General features: G+C 57.7%; 1 protein-coding gene across 1 annotated transcript in view; it reads right to left on the bottom strand.

Annotated features, from left to right (window-relative positions):
• cdon (cell adhesion associated, oncogene regulated) overlaps positions 1–25,155 on the bottom strand; it is a 37,743-nt gene that overhangs the window by 5,712 nt on the left and 6,876 nt on the right. The window contains exons 2-13 of the mRNA XM_088939488.1: positions 13,030–13,151; positions 11,658–11,936; positions 10,344–10,490; positions 9,995–10,138; positions 9,606–9,899; positions 9,134–9,403; positions 6,814–7,091; positions 6,255–6,429; positions 5,477–5,602; positions 3,536–3,742; positions 2,019–2,200; positions 1,220–1,325 (exon numbers count right to left, since the gene is read on the bottom strand). Of these exons, the coding sequence (XP_088795614.1) occupies positions 1,220–1,325; positions 2,019–2,200; positions 3,536–3,742; positions 5,477–5,602; positions 6,255–6,429; positions 6,814–7,091; positions 9,134–9,403; positions 9,606–9,899; positions 9,995–10,138; positions 10,344–10,490; positions 11,658–11,936; positions 13,030–13,105 (2,284 nt within the window). The 5' untranslated portion in view covers positions 13,106–13,151. The remainder of the gene's footprint in view (positions 1–1,219; positions 1,326–2,018; positions 2,201–3,535; positions 3,743–5,476; positions 5,603–6,254; positions 6,430–6,813; positions 7,092–9,133; positions 9,404–9,605; positions 9,900–9,994; positions 10,139–10,343; positions 10,491–11,657; positions 11,937–13,029; positions 13,152–25,155) is intronic.

The raw sequence follows: 25,155 nt of genomic DNA, 5'->3' as shown, positions 1-25,155 counted from the left end.
CAGGCTCAGTGCTGTGGCCAGGGGAGGGCAGGCAGCTGGGTACTCCTCCCTGGTCTGTCGCCCAGGGGAGAAGCCCCTGCTGTCTGCAGGAGGTCTGGGACTCTGTGTGAAGGTAAGAACTGTGCTGTTCTGTTCAGGTGAGCAATGGGAGCAGCACTGGCAGAGTACAGGAGCAGAGGAACTCTAGGATGGGTCTCTCCTTGCCCTTATCTTCCAGTACTGCTCCTCTCGTGAGCGCACCCCCCACCCCTGCTCCTCTAGTCTCCTACAAGACCTGGAGAGGTCCAGCTTTTCTACAACACACTGCACCACACAGACTCACCGGTGCGTGCGTGCGTGCGTGCGTGCGTGCGTGCGTGCGTGCGTGCGTGCGTGCGGGCGTGCGGGCGTGCGGGCGTGCGGGCGTGCGGGCGTGCGGGCGTGCGGGCGTGCGGGCGTGCGTGTGTGCATGTGTGCGTGCGTGCGCGTGCGTGTGGAGTGTGTGTGTGTGTGTGGAGTGTGTGGAGTGTGTGTGTGTGTGTGGAGTGTGTGGAGTGTGTGTGTGGTGTGTGGGTGTGTGCAGTGCGTGTTGTATGTGTGTGTGTGTTGTATCCACAAGAGCAAGGGGGAGTGAAGGGACTGTCAGTGCAGAGCAGGCTGGGAGACGGGGAGCAGAGCAGGCTGGGAAGAAGACCCAGCACACAGGCTGTTAACATTCCTCACTGCAACCTGAGAGCCTGTCCTGCCAAGTGTCAGGTTTCAGTTCTGGGCCATTAGTGAGGCAGTCATTCATTAAAGCCTCATTACCCAGCCCTGCTCTCAGGCACAGCAGCTGACCTCGCTGACCTCCACAGCCCTTCAGCACTCCCACTCTTCCCATCGGAATCCTGCTGCCGCCCTCTCCACCTCTCCCGCAGCGCCTCCTGCTGGCGTCTCGGGGTGCTGAGCTCTCTCAGACCTCTGCTCCCTTTGTTAAGGGGATTGTGGGAGACACACTCCACGCAGAGTGGTCAGAAGTAAAAAGCCACGAGAGCAATCGGCCAAGCTGGGCTCTACCACGCCCCCAGCCGAGCCGGGTTCCGTAGTGGGGCGGGTCCTCTGGTTATATCAGTGCTGGCCCTGGAGGAGCTGGGAGAGCGAGCGGATTCGGCTCGTTAAGAGGAGAGCTGGAACGAGCCCCAGGTGACTCCTGGCTCAAGAGCGCAGCTCCTCCAGCGCCTCTTCGGCGGAGCGCCCTCACCTTCCACGACGTCCCTCTTGTAGTCGCTGTCGTTGTCGCTGTCCGTGGGGCGGTAGTAGATGTAGAAGCCCTGGATGGGGGTGTTGTTGTTGCTGGAGGGTGTGTACTGCGGGGAGAGAGATGGAGAGGCTCAGAGACAGTACTCAGACAGTACTCTGTCGACTGCGGGGAATGATCTTATCATGGATAATCCCTCTGAAGCGATGGGAGCCTTTCTCTGTATCTGGGACCCGTTCGATGTTCTCAGAAGTCAGGAGGCTTTCATTACAAAGACAGGGCACAGGAACGGGATTAGGGAATCACGGCTCCCAGCGAGCGCAGATTAGGGGGGCTGTGATTGACGAGCGAGTGATGGAGGAGGTGGGATCACGGGGAAGCCGTCCTGCCGGTCTCTGGCTCTTGTCAGCACCTCAAGAACAACCCCTGTCCCCGGCCCCGCAGACACTATCGGGTGTCTGATGGGAGGCCTGACGGTCTGTGTAAGCACGACGCGTTGAGCTGCGCGTGGGACCCCAGACACCTCCTTCAGAGCGGCCTTTCCGCGAGAAAAACAGCCTTCTGCTTCATGGCAACGTCCACATGGCTCCACAGCTCCCCTGGTGGCGGACGGCTCCCCAGCCGGAGATCCTGCAATCCCATCGCGCCGTTTCTCGTGGGGTCGGCCCGCTCCAGCAACCAACAACCCCCGCGCAGCAGGAGCGCACCGCCGCCATCACAGACAGCGCTCGAGCTCGGGAGGTGGATCGCTGTCCTGAACCCACGCCCAGCCCGCGGGGGCAAGCGCGTCGTGGCCACTTACGGTCCAGCGCAGGATGATCTGCGTGTCGCTAACGGCGTCGGTGGAGGAGATGTGGGGGCCAGCGACGGGACGGGTGGTGAAGTGCGTGCTGACCGCAGGCACGTGGTACGGCCTGGAGGGGGCGCTGTGCGGACTCTCCCCGTAGGTGTTGATGGCGATCACCCGGAAACGGTACGTTGCCCCTGGAACACAGGAGGACAGAGAGGCGTCTCGAAACAGAACAGTGGTGACCGCGTGAGGCAGGAAGAACCTGAGGTCACGACCTTCCAGAGTCTTACAAAGTCTGGGGCGTCCCCCAGGGCTCCGGCTCCGACACTCCGGGAGTGTGGGGCGTCCCGCAGGGCTCCGACTCCGACACTCCGGGAGTGTGGGGCGTCCCGCAGGGCTCCGGCTCCGACACTCCGGGAGTGTGGTGTGCATACGGCGCGGTGAGGTGGGGACACTGGCGTCCAATGGCGCCTCTGACTCAGAAAAACCCTTTCTCTGTCTGAAATGAGTCTTTTTTAATTCGCTTGATTTTTGTGGGGACATCAACAGGAATTCTGGCACAATAAGGCAAGGAGAAGCAGAGCTGGTAGCTGGTATCTGAAGTCCCTGTCGTAGGGGTGTGGAGCTAAACCGCACGATAAACAGACTGGCTCCCGGTCTGACAAATTCAATGTTTTTGCAGCACCGAAAAAACACCAACAAACCATCAGTCTTTTGATCTCAAGGGTTCATGAACATTTGCTTATTGTATCCCACTTGTCCCAACAATCCAAAGTACAGGTGCTCAGCAACTTTGCGTCTTTGAGACGCCCCCGCGGCCCTCGTGACGCGCCCGGGGTCTTTGAGACGCCCCCGCGGCCCTCGCGACGCCCCCGCGGTCTTTGAGACGCCCCCGCGGCCCTCGCGACGCGCCCGCGGCCCTCGCGACGCGCCCGCGGTCTTTGAGACGCGCCCGCGGACCTCGAGACGCCCCCGCGGCCCTCGCGACGCGCCCGGGGTCTTTGAGACGCCCCCGCGGCCCTCGAGACGCCCCCGCGGTCTTTGAGACGCCCCCGCGGCCCTCGCGACGCGCCCGGGGTCTTTGAGACGCCCCCGCGGCCCTCGAGACGCCCCCGCGGCCCTCGCGACGCGCCCGGGGTCTTTGAGACGCCCCCGCGGTCCTCGAGACGCCCCCGCAGCCCTCGCGACGCCCCCCGCGGTCTTTGAGACGCCCCCGCGGCCCTCGAGACGCCCCCGCGGCCCTCGCGACGCGCCCGCGGTCTTTGAGACGCCCCCGCGGTCCTCGCGACGCCCCCGCGGTCCTCGAGACGCCCCCGCGGCCCTTGCGACGCCCCCGCGGTCTTTGAGACGCCCCCGCGGTCCTCGAGACGCCCCCGCGGACCTTGCGACGCCCCCGCGGTCTTTGAGACGCGCCCGCGGCCCTCGAGACGCCCCCGCAGTCTTTGAGACGCGCCCGCGGTCCTCGCGACGCGCCGGCGGTCTGAACCCTGCAGAAGCCGCGACCCCCCTCTCCGCGCTGCCGGGCTCACCTGGCTCCAGGCTGCGGACCTCCACCGACAGCTTGAGTGGCGAGATGTTGTCGGCCGCGGGGACCCAGTCGGCGCCGCGGCCCTGCTTGCGGTACTCCACCCGGAAGGCGGTGATGGGGGAGCCGCCGTTGGCCCGCGGGATCCAGGTGACGTACACCGAGCTCTCCGTCGCCATGGAGATGGTGGGCCGGTCTGGAGCCTCGGGCACTGGGGAGGAGAGAAGCAATCAGGGGGCTGGGAGCATCTGCAGCCAATCACCGTGCTGTCTCGCACCCTCAGTGACCCCGCTGGCTGGCCAGTCTCTCGCTGAGTCGTGCCACAGGCGCACCGCGCACAGCTGCTGCCCGACAGGCGCCGGAGAGCGCGATCTCTACCTGCTGTACAGCAGGCTCGTCTGACTGCTCTCCCTAGCCCTCCTCCTACCCCCAGTCCTCAGCCTCCTCGCCAGACCGGGATTAGTGCTGCAGTTTCACACTGGCCCCTACAGGCCCAGAGAATTCACCTGTCACATCCGTTCAGTGACACTCCAAAACAAAATATCTGCTCATGTTCCTGATATCGCGGTCAATGCATCGTGTTTCCTCTGATGCCCAGTGTACACTCTGGGTCAGACTGCTCCACTGTTTTTGCCACCTTTAACTTGTTAAGATTTTAAATGTGCATCTATCCCTGCCCTCCCCTTGTTAACTCAAACAGATGTTCAGGCTGTAAAAAACAGAAAAACAGCACCGAATAAAGAACCAAACTAGACACTACACTCACAGGACAAGCATGCTGTAGGAGCAAAGAGTACTCACTGTGCAGGCACTGCGCCAGAGAGCCAGGGAGAGAGAGTGCAAGAGACAGGGTTAGTGAGAAGCAACTGAAGACACACACACACACACACACACACACACACACACACACACAGCAGTGGGCAGGACTGTGAGCTCACATCCTGGGTGGGTCACTGCTCTCGTACCTTTGACTTGGAGACCTGAGTCAGACCACTTGAGCAGAAGCGATGTACAGCATCACTTTGGAAAAAAGCACGAGCTGAAGAAGCGAATGATAACACCCTGCACTGTCGAGCCCAGCTGCTCAAAGGCTTTCAGGACCATGTGGTGCTGAGACACACACGCTGCTCTCTGGACTGTTAGTAAGTACAGTGAGGCCACCGAACTGCCCCGCGGCCCGAGGGCTGATCTCCGACTGCGTGTCGGTCATGCACATGAAGCTCGTGGTTGTTAAGACCCCCAAACGATGGCGTGATGTTGCTACCAAGAGATGTCTGGACAATCATCCTCATCATGTCTGTGCACTTTACACTGGCTGAATGAGGAGGCCAGCGCACAAGGTTGAAGCCAGCCTTTTTGACAAGCGACCTCATGCTCTAACATTTCCAAGGCAAGATGTGTGGATAAGCCATGGGTAGCAAGAACTGGCTGCCCAGAACCGGTGTGTTTGTGGTGGCTCTCTCTTGTGGTTGGTGTCGTGTCACACTATGTCAACATGGCCTCATCAACAGTCCAGAGAGTAAAATGAGACTATACAACACTTTCCCGGTAACAAACACAAAAGAATATAGTCAACACATTTCAGTATTATTCAGTATCATCATTTCATCATGATGGTGATGGTGATGCAGCCCTGCATGCTGGAGGAGACCCACTGAAGTCCACAGCCCACCTGCGCCATCTGAATCGAGGTGAAGGGGGGCTCTGGGGAGTCCAGACCCTTCGAGCCCGGAGAGGAATTCAGTCCGCACACTAGAGTGGACACCCCTGCTGATACGAGCAGTGCCCGGCGTCTCTAATGTCTCTACTGTCCCAGAGTCAGGAGCTCGGCCTAACGTCCCATCTGAAAGATGGCACAGTGCCCCCGTCACCACACCTGGGCACCGGTCCCGGAGGAACAGCGCCCCTGCCCCCGTGCTGACCCAGCCCTGAGCTGCTCTCTTACCCCGCTCGTGCACCACCACCCCGAAGTGCGTGTTCAGGGCCTCGCTGGAGGGCAGCTTCTCGGGCCCGCCCGCGGGCGCAGAGGGGCCCTGCGGCTGGGGGCTCCTGCTGGAGGGGCCGCTGCGCTCTGCGGGGAGCGAGGAGAGGGAGAGAGAGGGAGAGGAAGACGCTGGTCACTGCCGCGAGGTAACCCCTCCTGCACGGAAGAGCTGTCTTCCAGTAGAGTAATTCATCATCCCTTACGCCTCGGTAGCTCTTATCCGGACCCTCCGCTCAGAGCTGGGGACTATTGGGAGGCCATGAGGGGAAAGGGCCAGGGGGAGGGTAACAGCCTTGCTCTTCTCGAGAGACGCCCTGGGATTGTTAATGACCACAGAGAGTCAGGACCTCGGTTTTACATCTCATCTGAAGGACGGCGCCTGTTTACAGTCTAGTGTCCCCGTCACTGTACTGGGGCATTAGGACCCACACAGACCCCAGGGTGAGCGCCCCCTGCTGGCCCCACTGACACCTCTCCCAGCAGCAGCCTCAGCTCTCCCAGGAGTCTCCCCTCCAGGTACTGGCCAGGCTCTCACTGCTGGGCTCCAGTGGGCGGCCAGCTGGGAGCTGCAGGGTGATAGAGCTGCTGTTATTGCTACCACAGGGGCTCTCAGCACGTTCCCAGTTAGTTCCCTGTGGTGGATCTGTGGACCAGCTGACACCCTGGAGTGGCCTCAAGCTCTGCTCTCCCCCTTCCCCCCAGCCGGTGGGGTGCTGTGTGGAGCACCCCTGGGACCTACCCTTGCCAGTGCGGAAGGTGAGCATGGCGGGCTGGCCGTCCCCGCCGGCGCTGCGGGCCACCATGAGGACCTCGTACAGACTGGAGGGCTCCAGCTCGGACAGGCGCAGGGCCTTCTCGCTGCCCGGCACCCGCACTGTGTGCCAGCCGCCCAGCACAGTGCCCATCTCGTCCAGCTGCAGGGCGGCACGCGGGGTCGCAGGACACAGACCACACACACGAGAATAAACAACACACAAAAACAAAACGAGAGAGAGAGAGGAGAGAGGAGCTGTCAGAGTCTGGACATCTGTGACGGGGCTTGCTGCCTACAGCCCCACGCACACGAGACAGGAGGCCAGGAGGGACCAGCTGCCCCGCCAGCTGTAGGGCTCCGCTACATGGAAATCGCCTCTCCTTTCTTCCGGACATCGCTCACTCTTATCACTAAGAACACCTCTGCTGCAACAGGCTCACGCGGACCTGTCTGGAGCAGCCAGGAAGTGGAGGGTGCATACAGGGTAACAGTGTGGAATGGGGTACAGTGCTGAAACGTGGGGAGCATGCCTGTGGACACCCACCTTTCGGTACTTCACGAAGTAGGCAATGATGGGGCTGCCCCAGTCCCGGCCAGCCCGCCACTCCAGGTCATACATGTCCGGCTTGTGAGTCTGTGGGGGGCTGGTGATGATTGGAGCTTCAGGGGTGGGCGTGTCGCTGGTCCTCTCTGTGGGCGGGGCCAGGCTGCCTCCTAGCCCCTCCTCCTGTGCAGGTGGCTCCTCCCCCTCATCACTCTGGACAGGGTGAGCTGAAGGCGGAGCTTCGGGAGCCACACCCACTGTGCTGGTCTCCAAGCGTGCTGTCAATCAAGCAGAAGAGGAATGTTATTAGCTGCTGGGAAGGGTTTCAGATATAAAGCGATGATTTCCACAAAGAAGGACATGTGCTAGGGCAGTGCAGTCCAGAAACCAGGAAAATAAGGAACCCCTACAATGAAGAAAATCTGTTAGATTCCTTGGAACTTTGTAAAAAAGAAACAAGGTTTCAGTTTTCTTTATTCAGCACTAATGACTATGCTAAGGTTTACTCCAGGATTAATTAACTAACCAAAAAATACAATCGTGTATCAACAGCACAAAAGAAATAGTTTAGGAGAATAAGAATCCTGACAAAATTCAAGCTTGTTTTTCTTTAAACTTTACTTGCTCTAACTACACCTGTCACTGACTGGCAATAAGGAACGAAGGATGGGGAATATATTAAAGATAGTATTTAATGGGATACATTAAGGCACCCTTCCCAGACTGGAGAGCAGCAACAATCCTGTGTCTGAGACCGTTACAGATATCTTCTGACCCACAAACCTGAAGCCCCAGACCAGACTGCCAGGTTCTGATCTGATATACAGGTGGCAGCAGCTCCTCACGATCAGCTAATCACGTGCACCTGTCCAGCAGCACCTGCTTCTCATTCCCTTCTCCGCCGATGTGGCAGCAGTAAGGGTGCACTCACACAAGCCTACTGACTGCTGGACGATTATTCTGCTGTGCCGTTCGGTTCAAGCTTTCTTGTCTCCTTTGCGAAATTCGTTTTACAGCACACTCACAACACAACAACACAATGACAGACGGACAGAATTAACAACCAAGCAAGAGAAGACAGTTAGGACACGTTGTTTGAAAGAGATGTTGCAGTGGGGGTGAAGACTTCCTGTATCTGTTAGTTTCACCCCTGGGACGCAGAGGCGTTGGTGTGAACTTGCAGTGGAGGGGTGAGACACAATCCATAACGCGCTATGCTCTTTGTCACTCTCTGCTTGTAGAGGACATTGAAAGCGATCTGATTTGCCCCAGTGGATCTGCTACTTAGTTTGCCTAATTTTTCCCAGCCTATTGCAGTCAATGGTACTGATGTTACCAAACCAGCAGGTGAGACAGTGTTTTCAATACGCTCTCAAGAAAACAACTTGCAGAAAAGTGTTAGGATGGTTCTATCTGCCTTGAAATAGCTTAGTTTCGCAACATTCGTCCCAACTGTCTGTCTGTGAGCAGCTCCAGTACTTGAAGTCATTGACCTTTCTGACTCTCTGACCTTTATTACAGTAGGCTGGGGGGTCATTTTCTCTTAAATCAATGACCAGCTCCTTTGTTTTCAAGGCCAGTACTTGCCAAGAGAACTGAACTCTCACCGTTAAATAAAACCATTTAGAAAGGGTCCATGCTAAATAACGAGTAAGACGCGTGTGTTACTTGTCACATGCGGTTAGATGTATCTAGATTTATCTGGACTTGGTGAGGACTATATCTTCTTCTGTAAAACGTTCTTTTCCACATCGCTGTATTAAATAGTGTTTGTACAGCTCAGTCTCCGCTCATCTCCTCCGCGCTGCTGGGAAGGTGCTCGAAGAAATTCAGACACACCAAGATAAACACAAAAATATCCCATACAGAAAAAGAAAGTAAATAAACGCAACAATAAGAGGATGAAAACAGAGGAGAGGTATCTGAGTGTCCAGGGCACTGGTCCAGGCTGTTGGGTTTATCTTACAAAACAAACTAGCCTTGAGCCAGTAACTCTACACCGGGACCGAGCCCAGCTGTCCCACATTCCTCTCCTGGGCCATTAACATACCAGAGCCCAGCCTCCTCCCCCACCTCTGCCTCAAGTCCAGAAGAGAGCAGCCCAGAAACACTTCCAGGAAAGGCTGATGGGCGTTTTCAGCTCTGAATCATTGTTTAAGCTAATCAGCAGACTGATGAACATTTATTTCCACAACCAATGAAAATATTTCCCTTTTTTTTGCCAATGAATGTATTTTCATTTGACCCAAGAAGTTCTAATGAATCTTCAGGCTTTTGCGTCATCCTTGTCATTTCAGAAGCAGAACAAATGGGACAGCACCTGATTGGACGGTGAGCATCCCAGAGGACTGGGCAGAGCCAATCCCGTTGTCCACAAGGCACTGGTACACGCCCTGGTCCTGGGGCCCTGCCGAGGCGATGCGGAGGGAGGAGCCGGAGAGCTGGAGGCGGGGCGAGGGCACGAGGGGGGCGGAGTCCAGCAGCCAGGTGATGTTGGGGGCGGGGTTTCCCTTGGACGCGCAGGTGAAGCTCACAGACGAGCCCACAGACACGGACCGGTCCGACAGTCCCCGCGACACCGAGGCCGGCTCTGTCGCAGGGAGGCGAGGGAAAGAGGGGAAGAGAGGGGGGAAAAGAGAGACAGCTTGAAATGGACTGGAAACCCAAGCGATGCAGGAGCCAACAGGCCAGACAGGATGATGCCGTCGGGCTGTGCCACATGGTGGAGGCCCTGCGCAGAAGACAGGATTCCGAGACGGAGACGCACGGCTCTGCCACGGCCCGCCACTCACCGAGCACTTCCACGGTGTAATTAGCGCTGACCACCCTGCCCGTCTGGTCCCGCGCCGAGCACCGGTAGGCGCCCCCGTCGCTCCTCGCCGCACTGTCCAGCACCAGGCTGTGGTGCTGCAGGCTCCGGCCCGGCCCGAGAGCCACCTGCCGCCCCTCCCGGGTCCAGCGCACGGCGGGGGCGGGCCGTCCCGCCACGATGCACTCCAGGACCAGGGGCTGCGCCTCGACCACGGACACCGTCTGCGGGGAGGTGGGGTACACGATCCGCAGGGGGGCGGCGGGGTCGGCCGGGCCTGGCGGGGGGACAGACAGTGGGAGAAGTCAGGGCCGGCTGTCCCCGACCCCTAGCCCAGAACTGGAACCCCCCCGTCGGAGCGGCCGGACTCACGCGTGACTGCCAGCTTCTGGCCGTGGGGCTCCAGCCGGGTCTCCTGGGTCAGCGGGTTGTGCGCCCCGCACCTGTACGTGCCCTGGTGCTGGGGGGACACGGCCCGGATCTGAAGGCTCCCAGACGGGAAGATGAAGAAGTCGCCTGGCAGGAGGAGGGGAAGAGCGGGTGAGTGCAGTCATGGGGAGAAGCCATCCCGAACTTGTGCGCCCCATACCGTCAGCAGAAATGCAGAAGACAGGAAACCCCCAGATGGGCCTTACTTTATCAGAGTTTACAGCTTCCTCTCTCGCTGTGCGGGTCAGGCCCGGTCCCTCCCACCCCTCGGCCACGGGCACCCAGGATCTACCTGTGGACTGCTCCAGCCACTGCCCTCGAACCCTGAACCGCGGCACAGCCGGAGGGGTGCTCGGAGGAAGCTGGCACCGGATCAGCGCCGTGCCGCCCTCCTCCGCCTTCACCAGCCGCCGGGGCAGCTCCCTGAACGCCGAGATCTCTGCCAAGACACCGCGGGTCAACTCTGCACTCGGTGTGTGTGTGTGTGTGTGTGTATACTGCAGCAGGAGTGGGCAGTGTGTGTGTGTATATATACTGCAGCAGGAGTGGGCAGGGTGTGTGTGTGTGTGTGTGTGTGTGTGTACTGCAGCAGGACTGGGTAGTGTGTGTGCGTATAGTGCACCAGGAGTGGGCAGGTTTGTGTATATACTGCTGCAGGAGTGGGCAGTGTGTGTGTGTGTGTGTGTGTGTGTGTGTGTACTGCAGCAGGAGTGGGCAGGTGTGTGTGTGTGTGTGTGTGTGTACTGCAGCAGGAGTGGGCAGGGTGTGTGTGTGTGTGTGTGTGTACTGCAGCAGGAGTGGGCAGGGTGTGTGTGTGTGTGTGTGTGTACTGCAGCAGGAGTGGGCAGGGTGTGTGTGTGTGTGTGTGTGTACTGCAGCAGGAGTGGGCAGGGTGTGTGTGTGTGTGTGTACTGCAGCAGGAGTGGGCAGGGTGTGTGTGTGTGTGTGTGTATACTGCAGCAGGAGTGGGCAGGTGTGTGTGTGTGTGTGTGTGTGTGTGTGTACTGCAGCAGGAGTGGGCAGGTGTGTGTGTGTGTGTGTATACTGCAGCAGGAGTGGGCAGGGTGTGTGTGTGTATACTGCAGCAGGAGTGGGCAGGTGTGTGTGTGTGTGTGTGTGTATACTGCAGCAGGAGTGGGCAGGTGTGTGTGTGTGTGTGTGTGTGTGTGTGTACTGCAGCAGGAGTGGGCAGGGTGTGTGTGTGTGTGTGTATACTGCAGCAGGAGTGGGCAGGGTGTGTGTGTGTATACTGCAGCAGGAGTGGGCAGGTGTGTGTGTGTGTGTGTATACTGCAGCAGGAGTGGGCAGGGTGTGTGTGTGTGTGTGTGTGTATACTGCAGCAGGAGTGGGCAGGGTGTGTGTGTGTGTGTGTGTAAACTGCAGCAGGAGTGGGCAGGGTGTGTGTGTGTGTGTGTGTGTATACTGCAGCAGGAGTGGGCAGGGTGTGTGTGTGTGTGTGTGTGTGTGTATACTGCAGCAGGAGTGGGCAGGGTGTGTGTGTGTGTGTATACTGCAGCAGGAGTGGGCAGGGTGTGTGTGTGTGTATACTGCAGCAGCAGTGGGCAGGGTGTGTGCGGGGCACTTGGCGCGTGTGGGCTGGCTGTACCTGCGATGGTGATGTGGGCGTGCCGGCTGGCGATGGCCCTGCTCCCGAGCTGCGCCACGCAGAAGTAGCGGCCAGTGTGCCGCGGGTGCAGAGCGCGGATGGCGAGCGCGCCGGGCCTCAGCTCCAGCTCGGGGGGCAGGGCCGCAGGGTCCAGCGGGCGTCCCTCCCACAGCCAGGACACCCGCGCCGCCTCGGGCTGGGCCAAGCAGCGCAGGAGTACGGGCCCCCCCAGCCGCTGGGTGGCAGAGACAGGCTCCTCGCGGAACGACAGCCGGGCACCTGGGCAGGAGACAGGCGGGGCTGCAGTCAGTCCGCAGAGCCCAGCCCTCCAGGGGACAGGCGGGGCTGCAGTCAGTCCGCAGAGCCCAGCCCTCCAGGGGACAGGCGGGGCTGCAGTCAGTCCGCAGAGCCCAGCCCTCCAGGGGACAGGCGGGGCTGCAGTCAGTCCGCAGAGCCCAGCCCTCCAGGGGACAGGCGGGGCTGCAGTCAGTCCGCAGAGCCCAGCCCTCCAGGGGACAGGCGGGGCTGCAGTCAGTCCGCAGAGCCCAGCCCTCCAGGGGACAGGCGGGGCTGCAGTCAGTCCGCAGAGCCCAGCCCTCCAGGGGACAGGCGGGGCTGCAGTCAGTCTGCAGAGCCCAGCCCTCCAGGGGACAGGCGGGGCTGCAGTCAGTCCGCAGAGCCCAGCCCTCCAGGGGACAGAGCTGCTCCTGAGCGGGGAGAGCATCCGGAGACCCACACCCACACACATCCACTCACACCCACACCCACCACCCACTCATACTCACTCACACCCACTCCACCCACTCATACTCACTCACACCCACTCCACCCACTCACTGACACTCACTGACACTCACCCACACCCACCCACACCCACTCTACCCACTCCACCGACTCGGGCTGAGTCCCACTCCACCCCCTCGCTCACACCCACACCCACTCCACCCACTCACTCACTCACACCCACTCACTAACACCCACACCCACCTGCACCCACTCACACCAGGCTGTGAGGACAGTGCAGCCCGGTCTGTGTGTCTGTGTGAGGGGGCTCAGTGCACAGCTCTGGGGAGGGGGGGCTCTGTGCACAGCTCTGGGGAGGGGGGGCTCAGTGCACAGCTCTGGGGAGGGGGGGCTCAGTGCACAGCTCTGGGGAGGGGGGGCAATGTCGTGTGCAGCTCGTGTGCAGGACTGCCGAGGGGCTGAAGATCAAGACCGGAGCTGCACTGCGCCTGGGACAGCACCTCCCTTCTCGCCACCAGCGGCGCAGAGCGCTGACGGGTGGTGGTGCTGTGGGCACCAGCTGGGAGACAGAGGGGCCCCTCACCCCACGGCGATCACAGCGGACCCCCACCCCCACCGCCCCTCTTACATGAGCAGCCGAGGATGGAGGCCAGGCTCAGACTGAGGCACACGAGCCGAGGCAGGGCCCCCAGACTGGAGTCCATAGTGCACGCTCCCTCCACAGGCCTGTCCCGGGACCCCAGCAGACACCTGCCGCACAAAGACGAGAGAGCAGAATTATGGAGCGCTTTCATCATTCTGACACAAGAGCTTCTTGCCGCTGGGCTGCAGGAGCACAGAGACAGAGAGCATGTTGAGAGCCCAGCAGGAGCCGTGGCACGATACCGCAGAACACATCGACTGGACCAGCTGCAGCCCAGTCCCGCGGAGTCAGTGCTCTCGGAGCGCTCCAGTGCTGTGAATGAAGTATCTGCAGGGGTTTCATGCACAGTATCCAGCTGGGTGAAAAAAGGCAGTTTCACACATCAGAGTACTGCCAGAGCACTAAAGACCACCAGATACTTACTGCTGAGCTACTGGACACAGCACAGCCCTGCACACACACACACTGAGCTACTGGACACAGCACAGCCCTGCACGCACACACACACTGAGCTACTGGACACAGCACAGCCCTGCACGCACGCACACACTGAGCTACTGGACACAGCACAGCCCTGCACGCACACACACACTGAGCTACTGGACACAGCACAGCCCTGCACGCAAGCACACACTGAGCTACTGGACACAGCACAGCCCTGCACGCACACACACACTGAGCTACTGGACACAGCACAGCCCTGCACGCACACACACACTGAGCTACTGGACACAGCACAGCCCTGCACGCAAGCACACACTGAGCTACTGGACACAGCACAGCCCTGCACGCACGCACACACTGAGCTACTGGACACAGCACAGCCCTGCACGCACACACACACTGAGCTACTGGACACAGCACAGCCCTGCACGCACACACACACTGAGCTACTGGACACAGCACAGCCCTGCACGCACGCACACACTGAGCTACTGGACAGAGCACAGCCCTGCACGCACACACACACTGAGCTACTGGACACAGCACAGCCCTGCACGCACACACACACTGAGCTACTGGACACAGCACAGCCCTGCACGCACACACACACTGAGCTACTGGACACAGCACAGCCCTGCACGCACGCACACACATACACCAGTTGACCCCAGACTTTTCAGCCTTTACACGAATAGACAGTTTACATTGAGGGAGGAGTTACTATGTTAGTTCATTGGGTAAGGTGTTTTCTTTTCATTTTAAACCCTGTTCTCGAAATGTACTGCTTGTGTACTCCTTTCATTGGTGAAGAGACACCAGTTTCCACATTACCGCTGGCACAACACGGGAGCCCATATTCACATTCTTAGGTATTAGTTTCAAGATCGATGTAATTTAACAATAAAAAACAAAGTTGAGCATACTAATATAATGATGATAGACTTTATATTTCTATTCATTTTTTAAAGTACAAAGCAGAACGTGTTTCCCCTACCTTAAATATACGATTAAAAGTGTTCAAATACCATGTATTCATTACAGAAAGCAGCGGAGACAGTTATATTGCAAATAAAAATGTATTTATTTCGAAGAGTACGGGACATTGTGAATCAATAAAGACGTTAGAATAAAAAAAGCCGATGTAGTTATTTTGCAAATAAGCGAAGCATTTTAAAACTAGATTCTCAGTGACCGTGAACAAGCCGGTCCACCTGGCGCTGCTGGCGTGAACAGCTCTCAGAGCCGTGATTAGCTAAACCCCCGAGCAGCTCGGGCCGCGATTGGGTGAAGAGTGAGAATCGACACTCTGATTGGGTGAAGAGTGAGACTCGACACTCTGATTGGGCAGCATGTAGACACACAGGCGACGGATGCTCTTCTTGGTCCAGATACTGTAGCCCCGGTGAACCGTGTGTGCTGTACGAGCACGCTGGATCTACAGTAACACGTCCATTGGTTTCCAGTTACTGATCAATCTAAGAGAAGTCGCACTGAGGTCAAAACTGAATCGCAGACAAAGAATGTCATGGCATCCACAGCGCGTTCACGACTCCGTTAGCATCAGACGATAGGAGTGCGCGCATCCCGATCACATCGCGATACCCATTGCGACTGGCGCATTACTGTCATGGCGCCACAGTCACGACATTAAGTGCATATATCGCAATATGACATACCCTACAAAACACCCCTGCCCCTATGTCGCGACATGGAGCCCGCATATCGCGATATGACATGCCCCCACAAAAATGCCCCGCCCCCATGTCGCGACATGCAGTCCATACGGTATAGGACATACCCTGACACGATATGCTGACCCCATTTCGCAACACAGTTTATATATCGCGACTCGTCCTATCTGGGTATATCATGTCCTGATATGAGAACTTGGTTGCGACAGCGGTGCCAGGGTGGCATGGAAACAAGGCGCTAGTCGTGATATACACTGCCGCGATATACATGCGATATACATGGGGTCCCTATCTTGACATGCTGCGGAGGTCTTGTCGCGATGGTATCCCACAGTTACGCGTTCGGCTACAGCGTGTCACGGTAAGGAAAGAAAAGGAAAAAGATCTTACATATAGATGTCTATAGATCTTACAATCACGGTGATTTAACATGCATTACAACCACAGGTTTATGTTATAGATGGTTAACGTGTTGGCATGCCTTAGCATGGTTAATGTCTTAGCATTATTCACATCTAAGGAGGCTCATATGTTTATGGATATTGTCTTTGAAATGTTAAAGGTGCGAGCTAAACTGTAACAGAGCGCCTGAACTCGGCAGACGGGGTCACTGGAGGTCAAAGTCACCGTGCATGGTCCCGTGATCACCGGGAAAACAAGGCGCTATATCTCGGGAACGAGAGCAGCACAAACGCTACTTTCAACGGCACAAACCGGCACAAACGCAGCACTAACGAATAAGGGGGGTTTCATCGTTTGTGCTGTCTGCAGGGGGGCAACTTCACGGAGCTTTTACCTGCCTTTAAATATTCAGCGGACTTGAGCATAACAGTGCTAACCAATTCATCGTACCTTTAATTGCAAGAATGGTCTGCTAATAAAAGCGTCGAATACATACTTTGGATGTATTTGAGCTCTGTAAACGTCGTTCACTTAAAAATACTGCAGGGCATTTAGAGGCGATATGAACAGCTATCTGTAAACACCCGCATCTATCCGTCAATATTATCTTAATGTTATTCATGCATTCCAGACGTGTCATTTGTTAACAGGAGAAATGTTAGGTCTCTGCGTGCTCAGCTCCTGCAGGTGGAGCAGTATCGAGCCGCTACAAGCAAACGCGAGCACTGCCGCACTGCTCGGGGAGCCGGGCTGTACCCCTCAAGACCCAAGACGCCTGTAGCATCTCATGTGTCTTACTGGTGTCGGGACTGCTCTGGCCATCTACAGGCGGCTTTTAGAAAGACGTAGATATGTGCATTTGTTTCGCCATGTTGGCTAATAAACCAGAAACTGGCGCTAGAGAGCTGTAAGAGCGTCTGACGACAACGACAGCCAATTAGGCTACGGCTACGCATGCCCCGCCCCCTACATTTACATCACTTTCTTATTGGTCACGAAAGATACAGCGAGCCAATAGCAAACCACAAACGATGAAAAAAGCAAACAAGTAACATTAAAAAGCAAATCATGTAACGCAAACAAGAGAAATAAAACCTGAGATTTCTTTGGACTGATTGGGTAGGCCTGGGACCTAATGTTCGCTTTTTGAGAGTACACCCGCAACTCTTCTGATTAGGCTATGTGATATTCGTGACAAATTTAATTTTCCTGCTCACACAAACGCACAGAAGAAACTGATATGAAATGCAAAATCCACCGCCGCCCCCACCCGGGCAAACAGAGGAACACAACTGCAGAACTGTTACTCTCGCACCCGTAACAGACGCCTGAACTCGGCAGACGGGGTCACTGGAGGTCAAAGTCACCGTGCATGGTCCCGTCATCACCGGGAAAACAAGGCGCTATATCTCGGGAACGAGAGCAGCAGAAACGCTACTTTCAATGGCACAAACCGGCACAAACGAATGAGGGGGGTTTATCGTTTGTGCTGTCTGTAGGGGGCACCTTCACGGAGCTCTTACCTCTACCCAGAATGAACCAGCCACTGCAGAGACAGATACCAGTTCATCTGCAAGACCAGAGTCCCAGCGCACAGCGTGTAACAACACTGTAGCATCAACAGTATGTCATCTTTGAAAGACAAGGAGGCCAGACAAATTCAGAGTAAACAGGACACGAGATCCGTCATCTTAAATCAGAAAGAGAATCAGACCATAGAGACTGGACACAGGAAGACCTGGCTGCCCAGAGAGGACAGGCTTAGCTCCCACTACCAGCGGGGAGAAATAGAGACAGAGGTGCACTTCCTACTGCACTGCGACAAATATTCTGGGATTAGAGAAACATTCTTTCCCAAATTTACACATCTAATCCCAGAATTCTGACACCTGCCATAATCACAGCAACTCCCAACCCTACTGGGAGAGGGAGGGGGGAACTGAGCCTGTCTCTCAGTAATAATAATACAGTGTGTGATCTCCTGTCCCAGCCTGAGGAACAGACAGTGAGCCTGTCTCTCAATAATAGTAATACAGTGTGTGATCTCCTGTCCCAGCCTGAGGAACAGACAGTGAACCTGTCTCTCAATAATAATAATACAGTGTGTGATCTCCTGTCCCAGCCTGAGGAACAGACAGTGAACCTGTCTCTCAATAATAATAATACAGTGTGTGATCTCCTGTCCCAGCCTGAGGAACAGAGAGTGAGCCTGTCTCTCAATAATAATAATACAGTGTGTGATCTCCTGTCCCAGCCTGAGGAACAGTGAGGCTGTCTCTCAGAGCACAGCCCAAAGAACTTCACCTCTACAGCTCTGGTACTTTCTCAGTGCTCATGTGCTCATCTTACCCTCACTAGCACCGAACTTTAAGTGTCCCACATTTTGAAAGTCTTGAAAATCACTTTGACACAATACATACAAAACAAACAGTAAAAATATGTTATGTGCAGTGTAATTGATATAAAATGATCCACCAGTCGGGCATGATGAGGTATCCCGATACGATTGCCAATGATACGGAGCATTTGTACTATTTTACGAACCAAAAAAAGCATTTTTCCACCTGAGCCAGAACTTCAGCACGTCAGCAAGCAAGAACTTGACTTCGGAACTGAACCCTTCTCACAGCACAGGCAAGTCAGAGCTTGGCTGCCTGTTCAAGGAGCTGAAAAGACCACGGCTGACTTATCCAGCCTATAACACACGATCCCTTTCCTCCACAAGCTTTCAGAACTGTCAGGCATGATGTGCCCCCCGTCAGTTGCAAGATTAATAAAATCCTGCTACCTTCAAGATGAGAGGCGAGCGATATCTAAACACCAAGTCGCTAAGCCTGGGTCTTATGCAGTGTCTAACAAATGCAGGATATTCGGCAATCTGTTTGATCTCGTCTGTTTGATGTGTAAGTGGGAGACTGAACCCCAGCTAGACTGGTTTTGTCCCAGGAGGGTTTGAAAGCCTCATTTCCACACGTTCAAGAAGGACTGGAAGCGATCATCCGCAGACCGTGACCGCGGCACGTTCCCCGAGCTGGGGCGGGGCGGGCGCTGGCGAACCCAATCTGCACAGCAGCAGAGGAAGAGAGCAGGAAGCTCGGGAAATAATACAGTCCTTCTGCCCCCACTCTCGCGCCACCAGCACACACACATCCTGGAGGTCAGAGGTCAAGGCCATACACGGAGACGAGACGGCTGCCAGGTCCCCCTCCGCCCCCCGCACCCAAAATTCCCAGAGCTTCCTGTCCGGGTCGTACTGGGAACACAAATCCCAAGGCGAGCGTACAGAACAATCTGCTTCAGGACTTCATTCAGATTCCGATGTACCAGAGCCACTCCAGGATCATCCTCTGGGAATATTCCTGCAGCCTCGGAGCGCAGGGTATCACCTCCTCCTGTACCCTGTACCTGGGGCAATGCTGGAGTCTGCTGGTGCCAACAACCCCAACATGATTTCTTCTACTGGGGCTCCCAGCGCACCCATCACTCTGTGGGCTGGCAGAGTGCCTCTGGATTATACCAAACCACAAGTGGGATTTCATTCATGACTGGAGTGCTGGGTATGTATCTCACGAGCAGCCATCGTGCGAGACGTCAGTCACACGCGAACACACGCCTGCACACTCAGAAACCCACAAGCCCGAATCACAGGGCACAGCACTTCCCAGCCCCCCTCCCTCTCTTCCCTCCCAGGGCCGTGAAGCTGGATCTGTAAACAGGGCAGGGTGAGAGCGAGGAAGCGGGGGTGCGAGGCGTGCGAGGCGTGCGCCACTGGAGTGATACTGATGGCACTCAAGAGTGTGACGGCGTGGCAGACGGGAAGAGAGCAGAGATGGCGTCTGCCTACAGGTATGAATGTTGATACGGGGGACAGAGTCTCCCTGCGGTTCCTTCTGCCGGTCATGACGCTCAGCGAGAGACCCTGGGTGTGTCCTTCACCTTCCTCCCTCCTCCCTCCTCTTCCTCTCCCCCCCTTTTGCCCCACCTGGCTGGGGCGGCAGCCGTGCCCGCTGGGCACCGTCAGCTCGGAAAACCGAGAGGGAATGCTGTCACAGATCGCGCACCTGTCCCAACACGCCCGCCCCCCTCTCTTCCCAGAACCATGAAACTTCATCCACTGCTGGGAAAACAAACCGTCTGCCTGCGCGACTGTCAGCGTCTCCAGTATCCGCGGAGGGAGACCCGCCACGCTGATCGCCCCCGCCGAGACACAGGGCCCTGCTCCTGGGGCTTATCAGCTCCTTGCTCCCCGACATCCGCCGCCACCGCCCGCGGAGAGATCCGGGCATCGCTCACCGCGGCGCGCCTCCGGCACAGCTCCCGGGACACTCCCAGGACAGGAGCCGTGGGGGAGACGAGCGATAAGGGGCTCGGCTGTTTTTGTTTGTTTTTCTCTGGCCTCTTGGAAGCAGGCTGCCTCTCCTACGCGCCTCGATTTCCGGAGGAGACAGCCACTGCCTGCACGCGCCAATGTGGGCTCGGCGCCACGACAGCAGGGCTAACCGGTGCGCCCGCAGCACTAGGGTCACGGAGGAATAGCCCACCCACCGGGGGGCACTGCCCGTGGCCAGTCGACTTAACCACAGGCAGAGCAGCCGCTGCGTTTCCAGAAGGGGATGAGATCCAGCCCGATCCCTCAGTGCCCCTCCTGTGGCATCACCGTGGACTGAGGGGTTCGGGAGCCTTCTGATCCCAAGTCCATAGGTTCAGGAATGTCCTTCAGATAAAACACAGGACACTTGTACGATCCCGCCTTCACAGAGAGCCGCTCACAGTCTGCGACCGAAGGACACGGTGCCCCAGACACACTTCCCCACGTTTCTCTAGGTGGGGTGAACTCCCTGTAGGACCCCAGCCTCGGAGCTCGGACCCTGGTCTCCCGATCTCGGCGGGGGGAAACCGGAAAAGGATTCCGAGTCAGCATGCCGGGAGCAGAAGTGTCTGCTGGGAGGAGGAGGAGGAGTGTAATTCCAGGCTCGCGCAGGGAGAGGAGTCCCGGGTCAGGGGTGAGGAGGAGCTCCTGTTCGCCAGTGGTCACGCAACTGAGCAGCGAAGACATACTGCACACAGCGCAAGAGAGACATGGGCCTGAGACTGAGCCCCTCGCTCTCCCCTCTCCCCGCCCACTGGAGCCCAGCAGTGAGAGCCTGGCCAATTCCTGGAGGGGAGACTCCTGGGAGAGCTGAGGCTGCTGCTGGGAGAGGTGTCAGTGGGGCCAGCAGGGGGCGCTCACCCTGGGGCCTGTGTGGGTCCTAATGCCCCAGTACAGTGACGGGGACACTAGACTGTAAACAGGCGCCGTCCTTCAGATGAGACGTAAAACCGAGGTCCTGACTCTCTGAGGTCATTAACAATCCTGGGGTGTTCCTCGAGAAGAGTAGGGGTGTTACCCCAGTGTCCTGGCCAAATCTCCCCCTGGTCTTTACCCATCATGGCCTCCTAATACCCCCCGTCTCTGAACTGGCCTCATCACTCTGCTCTCCTCCCCACTGAGAGCTGGTGTGTGGGGAGCGGACTGGAGCATCATCCAGGTGGGGGTACACACTGGTGGGGGTGGAGGGGATCCCCGTGACCTGTAAAGAGCTCTGAGTGGAGGGTCCAGAGAAGTGCTATAGAAGTGTAGGGAGTGATTATACCAGATGGTGGTATTCAAGAGCACTTGAGTGTCCTCCAGGTTCTGAGATACTCGTCCTTCTAAGGCAACGATGCACAGACAACCCAAGCACAATCACACATTGCGCTTTTATTGGAAAAGACACATCACAAGTCAGGTGTGAACAGCAAACACCCACGAAATCTGGGACCGCTCAGTTCCCATGATGAGCAGGCATGAACTCGGACCCTGAGCCTCTGCCCCCACCCCCTGCAGAGCCGGGTCCCATCCTCTCTACCACAGCTTCCCTGTCCACCTCCAGGACAGCTCACCGGCTCTCCAGAGTCCAGACTCAGGATGGGGCGTTCCTGCACCCAGAAATTCCTGCCTAGCTCCTGCAGACAAAACCCGCACGGGTTCGCGGTTGTCCTGCGCCGGCCGGCCTGCAGGAATCCTGAGAAAGGAATCCATCTGGGAATCCCGAATGAGTCCAGACCTAGATCAGCAGGAATCTATACGGCTCTATTTTATTTTCCAGCAGTCCGGCGGGACAGAGCTGTGTCTCCCTGCAGCCTTGGGGACTCCTGACTGCCTGCCGAGGACCGTGCCTGTCCGTACTCGCCCGCCCCACAAGCACACGCATTCCTGAACGTCCCCGCGGAGCTCCGAGTCCTGTGCGCAGCGGCGATCCGAGCGAACACCTCGCCCCTCCCGAGTCCGCGACAGTCCCTGCGCTTGGAGACGTCGAGCAGAACGAGGACAACACCAGCGCAGGCATGAGAGACCCCCTCTCTGGGGGTAAGAGCTGTTGGAGAGAGCAGCAGGAACACACAGGGCCGCTCTCAGGTCAGTGTATCGTCATGCTGCTTTCAGCACAACAGAGCCGCCATCGAGATCAGCACGAGGGGGACAGTCCCCCGGAGACCCCGAGCCCAGCGAGCCTGCGCCTGGCCCCGCAGTCACATCGCCCTCCCCCAGGTGATCCCGCTCCGGGCGCCTCTGAACCCAGGGTACAGTCCCCAGCAGCTGGAGAGCTGCCTGGATTGGCTGTTTTCCTGGGAACCGATGTGGGGCTGGCGGGGGTGGGGGGGCCAGTCCGTCTGTTTCCCAAGCCTTTCAACAGCAGGATTAAGCGAACAAACAAGGGGAATTAAATCCTGTCTCGTCTGGCACACGGGGACGGACAGCCTGGCTGGGGGTCCCCCGGACCCCACGGGCGAATTCCACCAGCGACGAGGAACAAAGCCCGGATTGGAGCTCTGGGACCCAGCATCCGCTGGAGGCCAGTCGCCACCCGGGCGGCACAGGAGATGCCAAGCCTGCGGATCAGTGCCAGAGGCCCACTGGTCCACAAACCAGCTCCTCCCGCACCGCTGGGGTCCCCCACACCCCGCACCAGGAGAACACCCACACGCGCACACACCCACCCAGGACTGACAGCGGAGAGCGGCTCTCCGCAGGCTGGCCTGCAGACCAGCAGCCCCGGAGCTGCCCTCGTTCACGCTGCTGGCCCGTCGCTCACAAGCACGATGGAACAGCTGCCCAGCTAACCAGCTGCGAGATACACATCGTCTGTAGTTCAAGGTGTTTTTGCAACCGGAACAGTAGATAAGAAGAGTAAGAAGAGCAGAATATCGCCCAGAGCTGGACCGCTGGTGAAACAAGAACCCAGGGAGTGGAGGAGAGGAAGGGAAAACAGACAAGTCACTGTTGACTTTACACAGAGGGGTGGGGGTGGGGAACAAGATGCCCACAAGCAATTACCTGTTTAAGGCATCACTTTGGGCAGCTTGTGGGAGCCGATAGCCTGGCTTCTCTCCAGACACAGCTGGATGAGCTCCTCCAGTCAGGATAGGAGGCACTGCTGTACACAGAGAGGGGCAGGAGTGGGGAACAAGCTGCCCAGCCCTGTTGTTGAAGCCAATCCCGTGGCTCCTCTCCAGACACAGCTGGGTGAGCTCCTCCAGTCAGGACAGGAGGCACTGCTGTACACAGAGAGGGGCGGGAGTAGAGAACAGGCTGCCCAGCTGTAGTGTTGAAGTCGATGCCCTGGCTCCTCTCCAGACACAGCTGGATGACATTCCTGAGCTCATCACCTCCCAAACACCAGATCAGCCAGATGGGCTGAAAGGCCTCTTGGTCTCAGGGCGAGTCTAAATCAGCCCTCTTTGCTGGAATCCACCTGGGGAACGAATCGGCCCCTGTCTGTTTATAGACAAACCAGCCCATCCATCATGCTCGAAATCATTTACCTTGGAAAGGTGCAGTAAGGACACTCCACTTTGGCAGGCTGGTTAAGTTTCGATACTGCTACATCATTTCTTCTTTTGCTTTACGACTGACACTCGCAGCAGCAGCAAGCTGGTTTCCACTCGCTGCCCGGTCTCCCACATTCGCCAGCTCTTTTCAAAGGTTGATTTAGCTCCAAGATGTCCGAGCGGAGTTCTGTTCCTGGCACTAAGCACGGGAAAGCTGGTATTGCGGACTGTAAGTGAAGGGCAGCCCTATCAGAAGACAAGCCACAGGCAAGCCCAGACTCCCGATCCACAGCAGCTGGACTCCAGTGCCATATTTACAGCTCCAACTCTACTGCACAGAGACAGGCACCCCATCTCTCCCCCCACCCCGACTCTTCTGCACAGAGACAGGCACCCCATCTCTCCCCCCACCCCGACTCTGCTGCACAGAGACAGGCACCCCATCTCTCCCCCCCACCCCGACTCTGCTGCACAGAGACAGGCACCCCATCTCTCCCCCCCACCCCGACTCTGCTGCACAGAGACAGGCACCCCATCTCTCCCCCCCCACCCCGACTCTGCTGCACAGAGACAGGCACCCCATCTCTCCCCCCCCACCCCGACTCTGCTGCACAGAGACAGGCACCCCATCTCTCCCCCCCACCCCGACTCTGCTGCACAGAGACAGGCACCCCATCTCTCCCCCCCACCCCGACTCTGCTGCACAGAGACAGGCACCCCATCTCTCCCCCCACCCCGACTCTGCTGCACAGAGACAGGCACCCCATCTCTCCCCCCCCATCTCTCCCCCCCATCTCTCCCCCCCACCCCGACTCTTCTGCACAGAGACAGGCACCCCATCTCTCCCCCCACCCCGACTCTGCTGCACAGAGACAGGCACCCCATCTCTCCCCCCCACCCCGACTCTGCTGCACAGAGACAGGCACCCGGCCTGTGCAACATCACCGGCTGTCTCTGCCTCATCTCCCCCACAGTGCTCCCTGGCCCCCTTCCAGAAGCACTCTTAACTTCAAGTATTAATCCTAGTTCAAAACTTTAAAAAAATATTTGCAGCACTGAAGCTTCCCAGGAGAGTGTCTTGCAGGAGTCATGGCCTCCCTCCTCCTCCTCAGCTCTCACACACGCGAGCCAGGGCAGGGCAGGGCAGGAGCGGCGCCTCCTGCTGTTCAGAGCAGGGATGGGGAAGCTCGCTGGAGCTCCCGGCAAGCTGTTCCAGGCTCCTGCTGGCAATCCGAGCAGGCGCTCGAGGTTTCCCGAACGGAAGGGTGCGATGGCTGCTCCCTGGACCCAGGACTCACCGGTGACCAATCCTGCCATTCTCAAACGCCACCTGCAGCCTTGCTCACCAACACCAGCACACACAGGGGAAACGAAAACATCTCTCGGCCTGGCCCAGGCTCACCTGCCTCCTCCCCCGCGCAGGCCTCAGAGGGAAGTGTAGCTGGAAGAGCCACAGCAGAGGTGGGAGATGAATTTGGCCGGGGGCTGGCCATATCTCTGACGCTGGGGACTGCAGCCAGCACCCCCACCTCCGCGCATGCGTCCCGGGACCTCCGCCACAGGAGGGGCGCTGTCCCGCTGTCCCGCGCAGCTCTCGGAGCAGGAGGTCTGTCAGACTCGCTCCGGCCTCGCTCCAGAAACACGGAAACAATCATACTGTAACACTGCAATAACACCGGGACAGGGCCCAGAGCTCCCAGCCTCCATCATCCCCTGAGGACGCAAA

The sequence above is a fragment of the Atractosteus spatula genome, chromosome 22, assembly GCF_055471065.1.
Source record: "Atractosteus spatula isolate fAtrSpa1 chromosome 22, fAtrSpa1.hap1, whole genome shotgun sequence".
Classification (NCBI taxonomy): domain Eukaryota; kingdom Metazoa; phylum Chordata; class Actinopteri; order Semionotiformes; family Lepisosteidae; genus Atractosteus; species Atractosteus spatula.
Note: the sequence above shows the minus strand (reverse complement) of the source record. Positions and strands in the feature narration are given on the sequence as shown.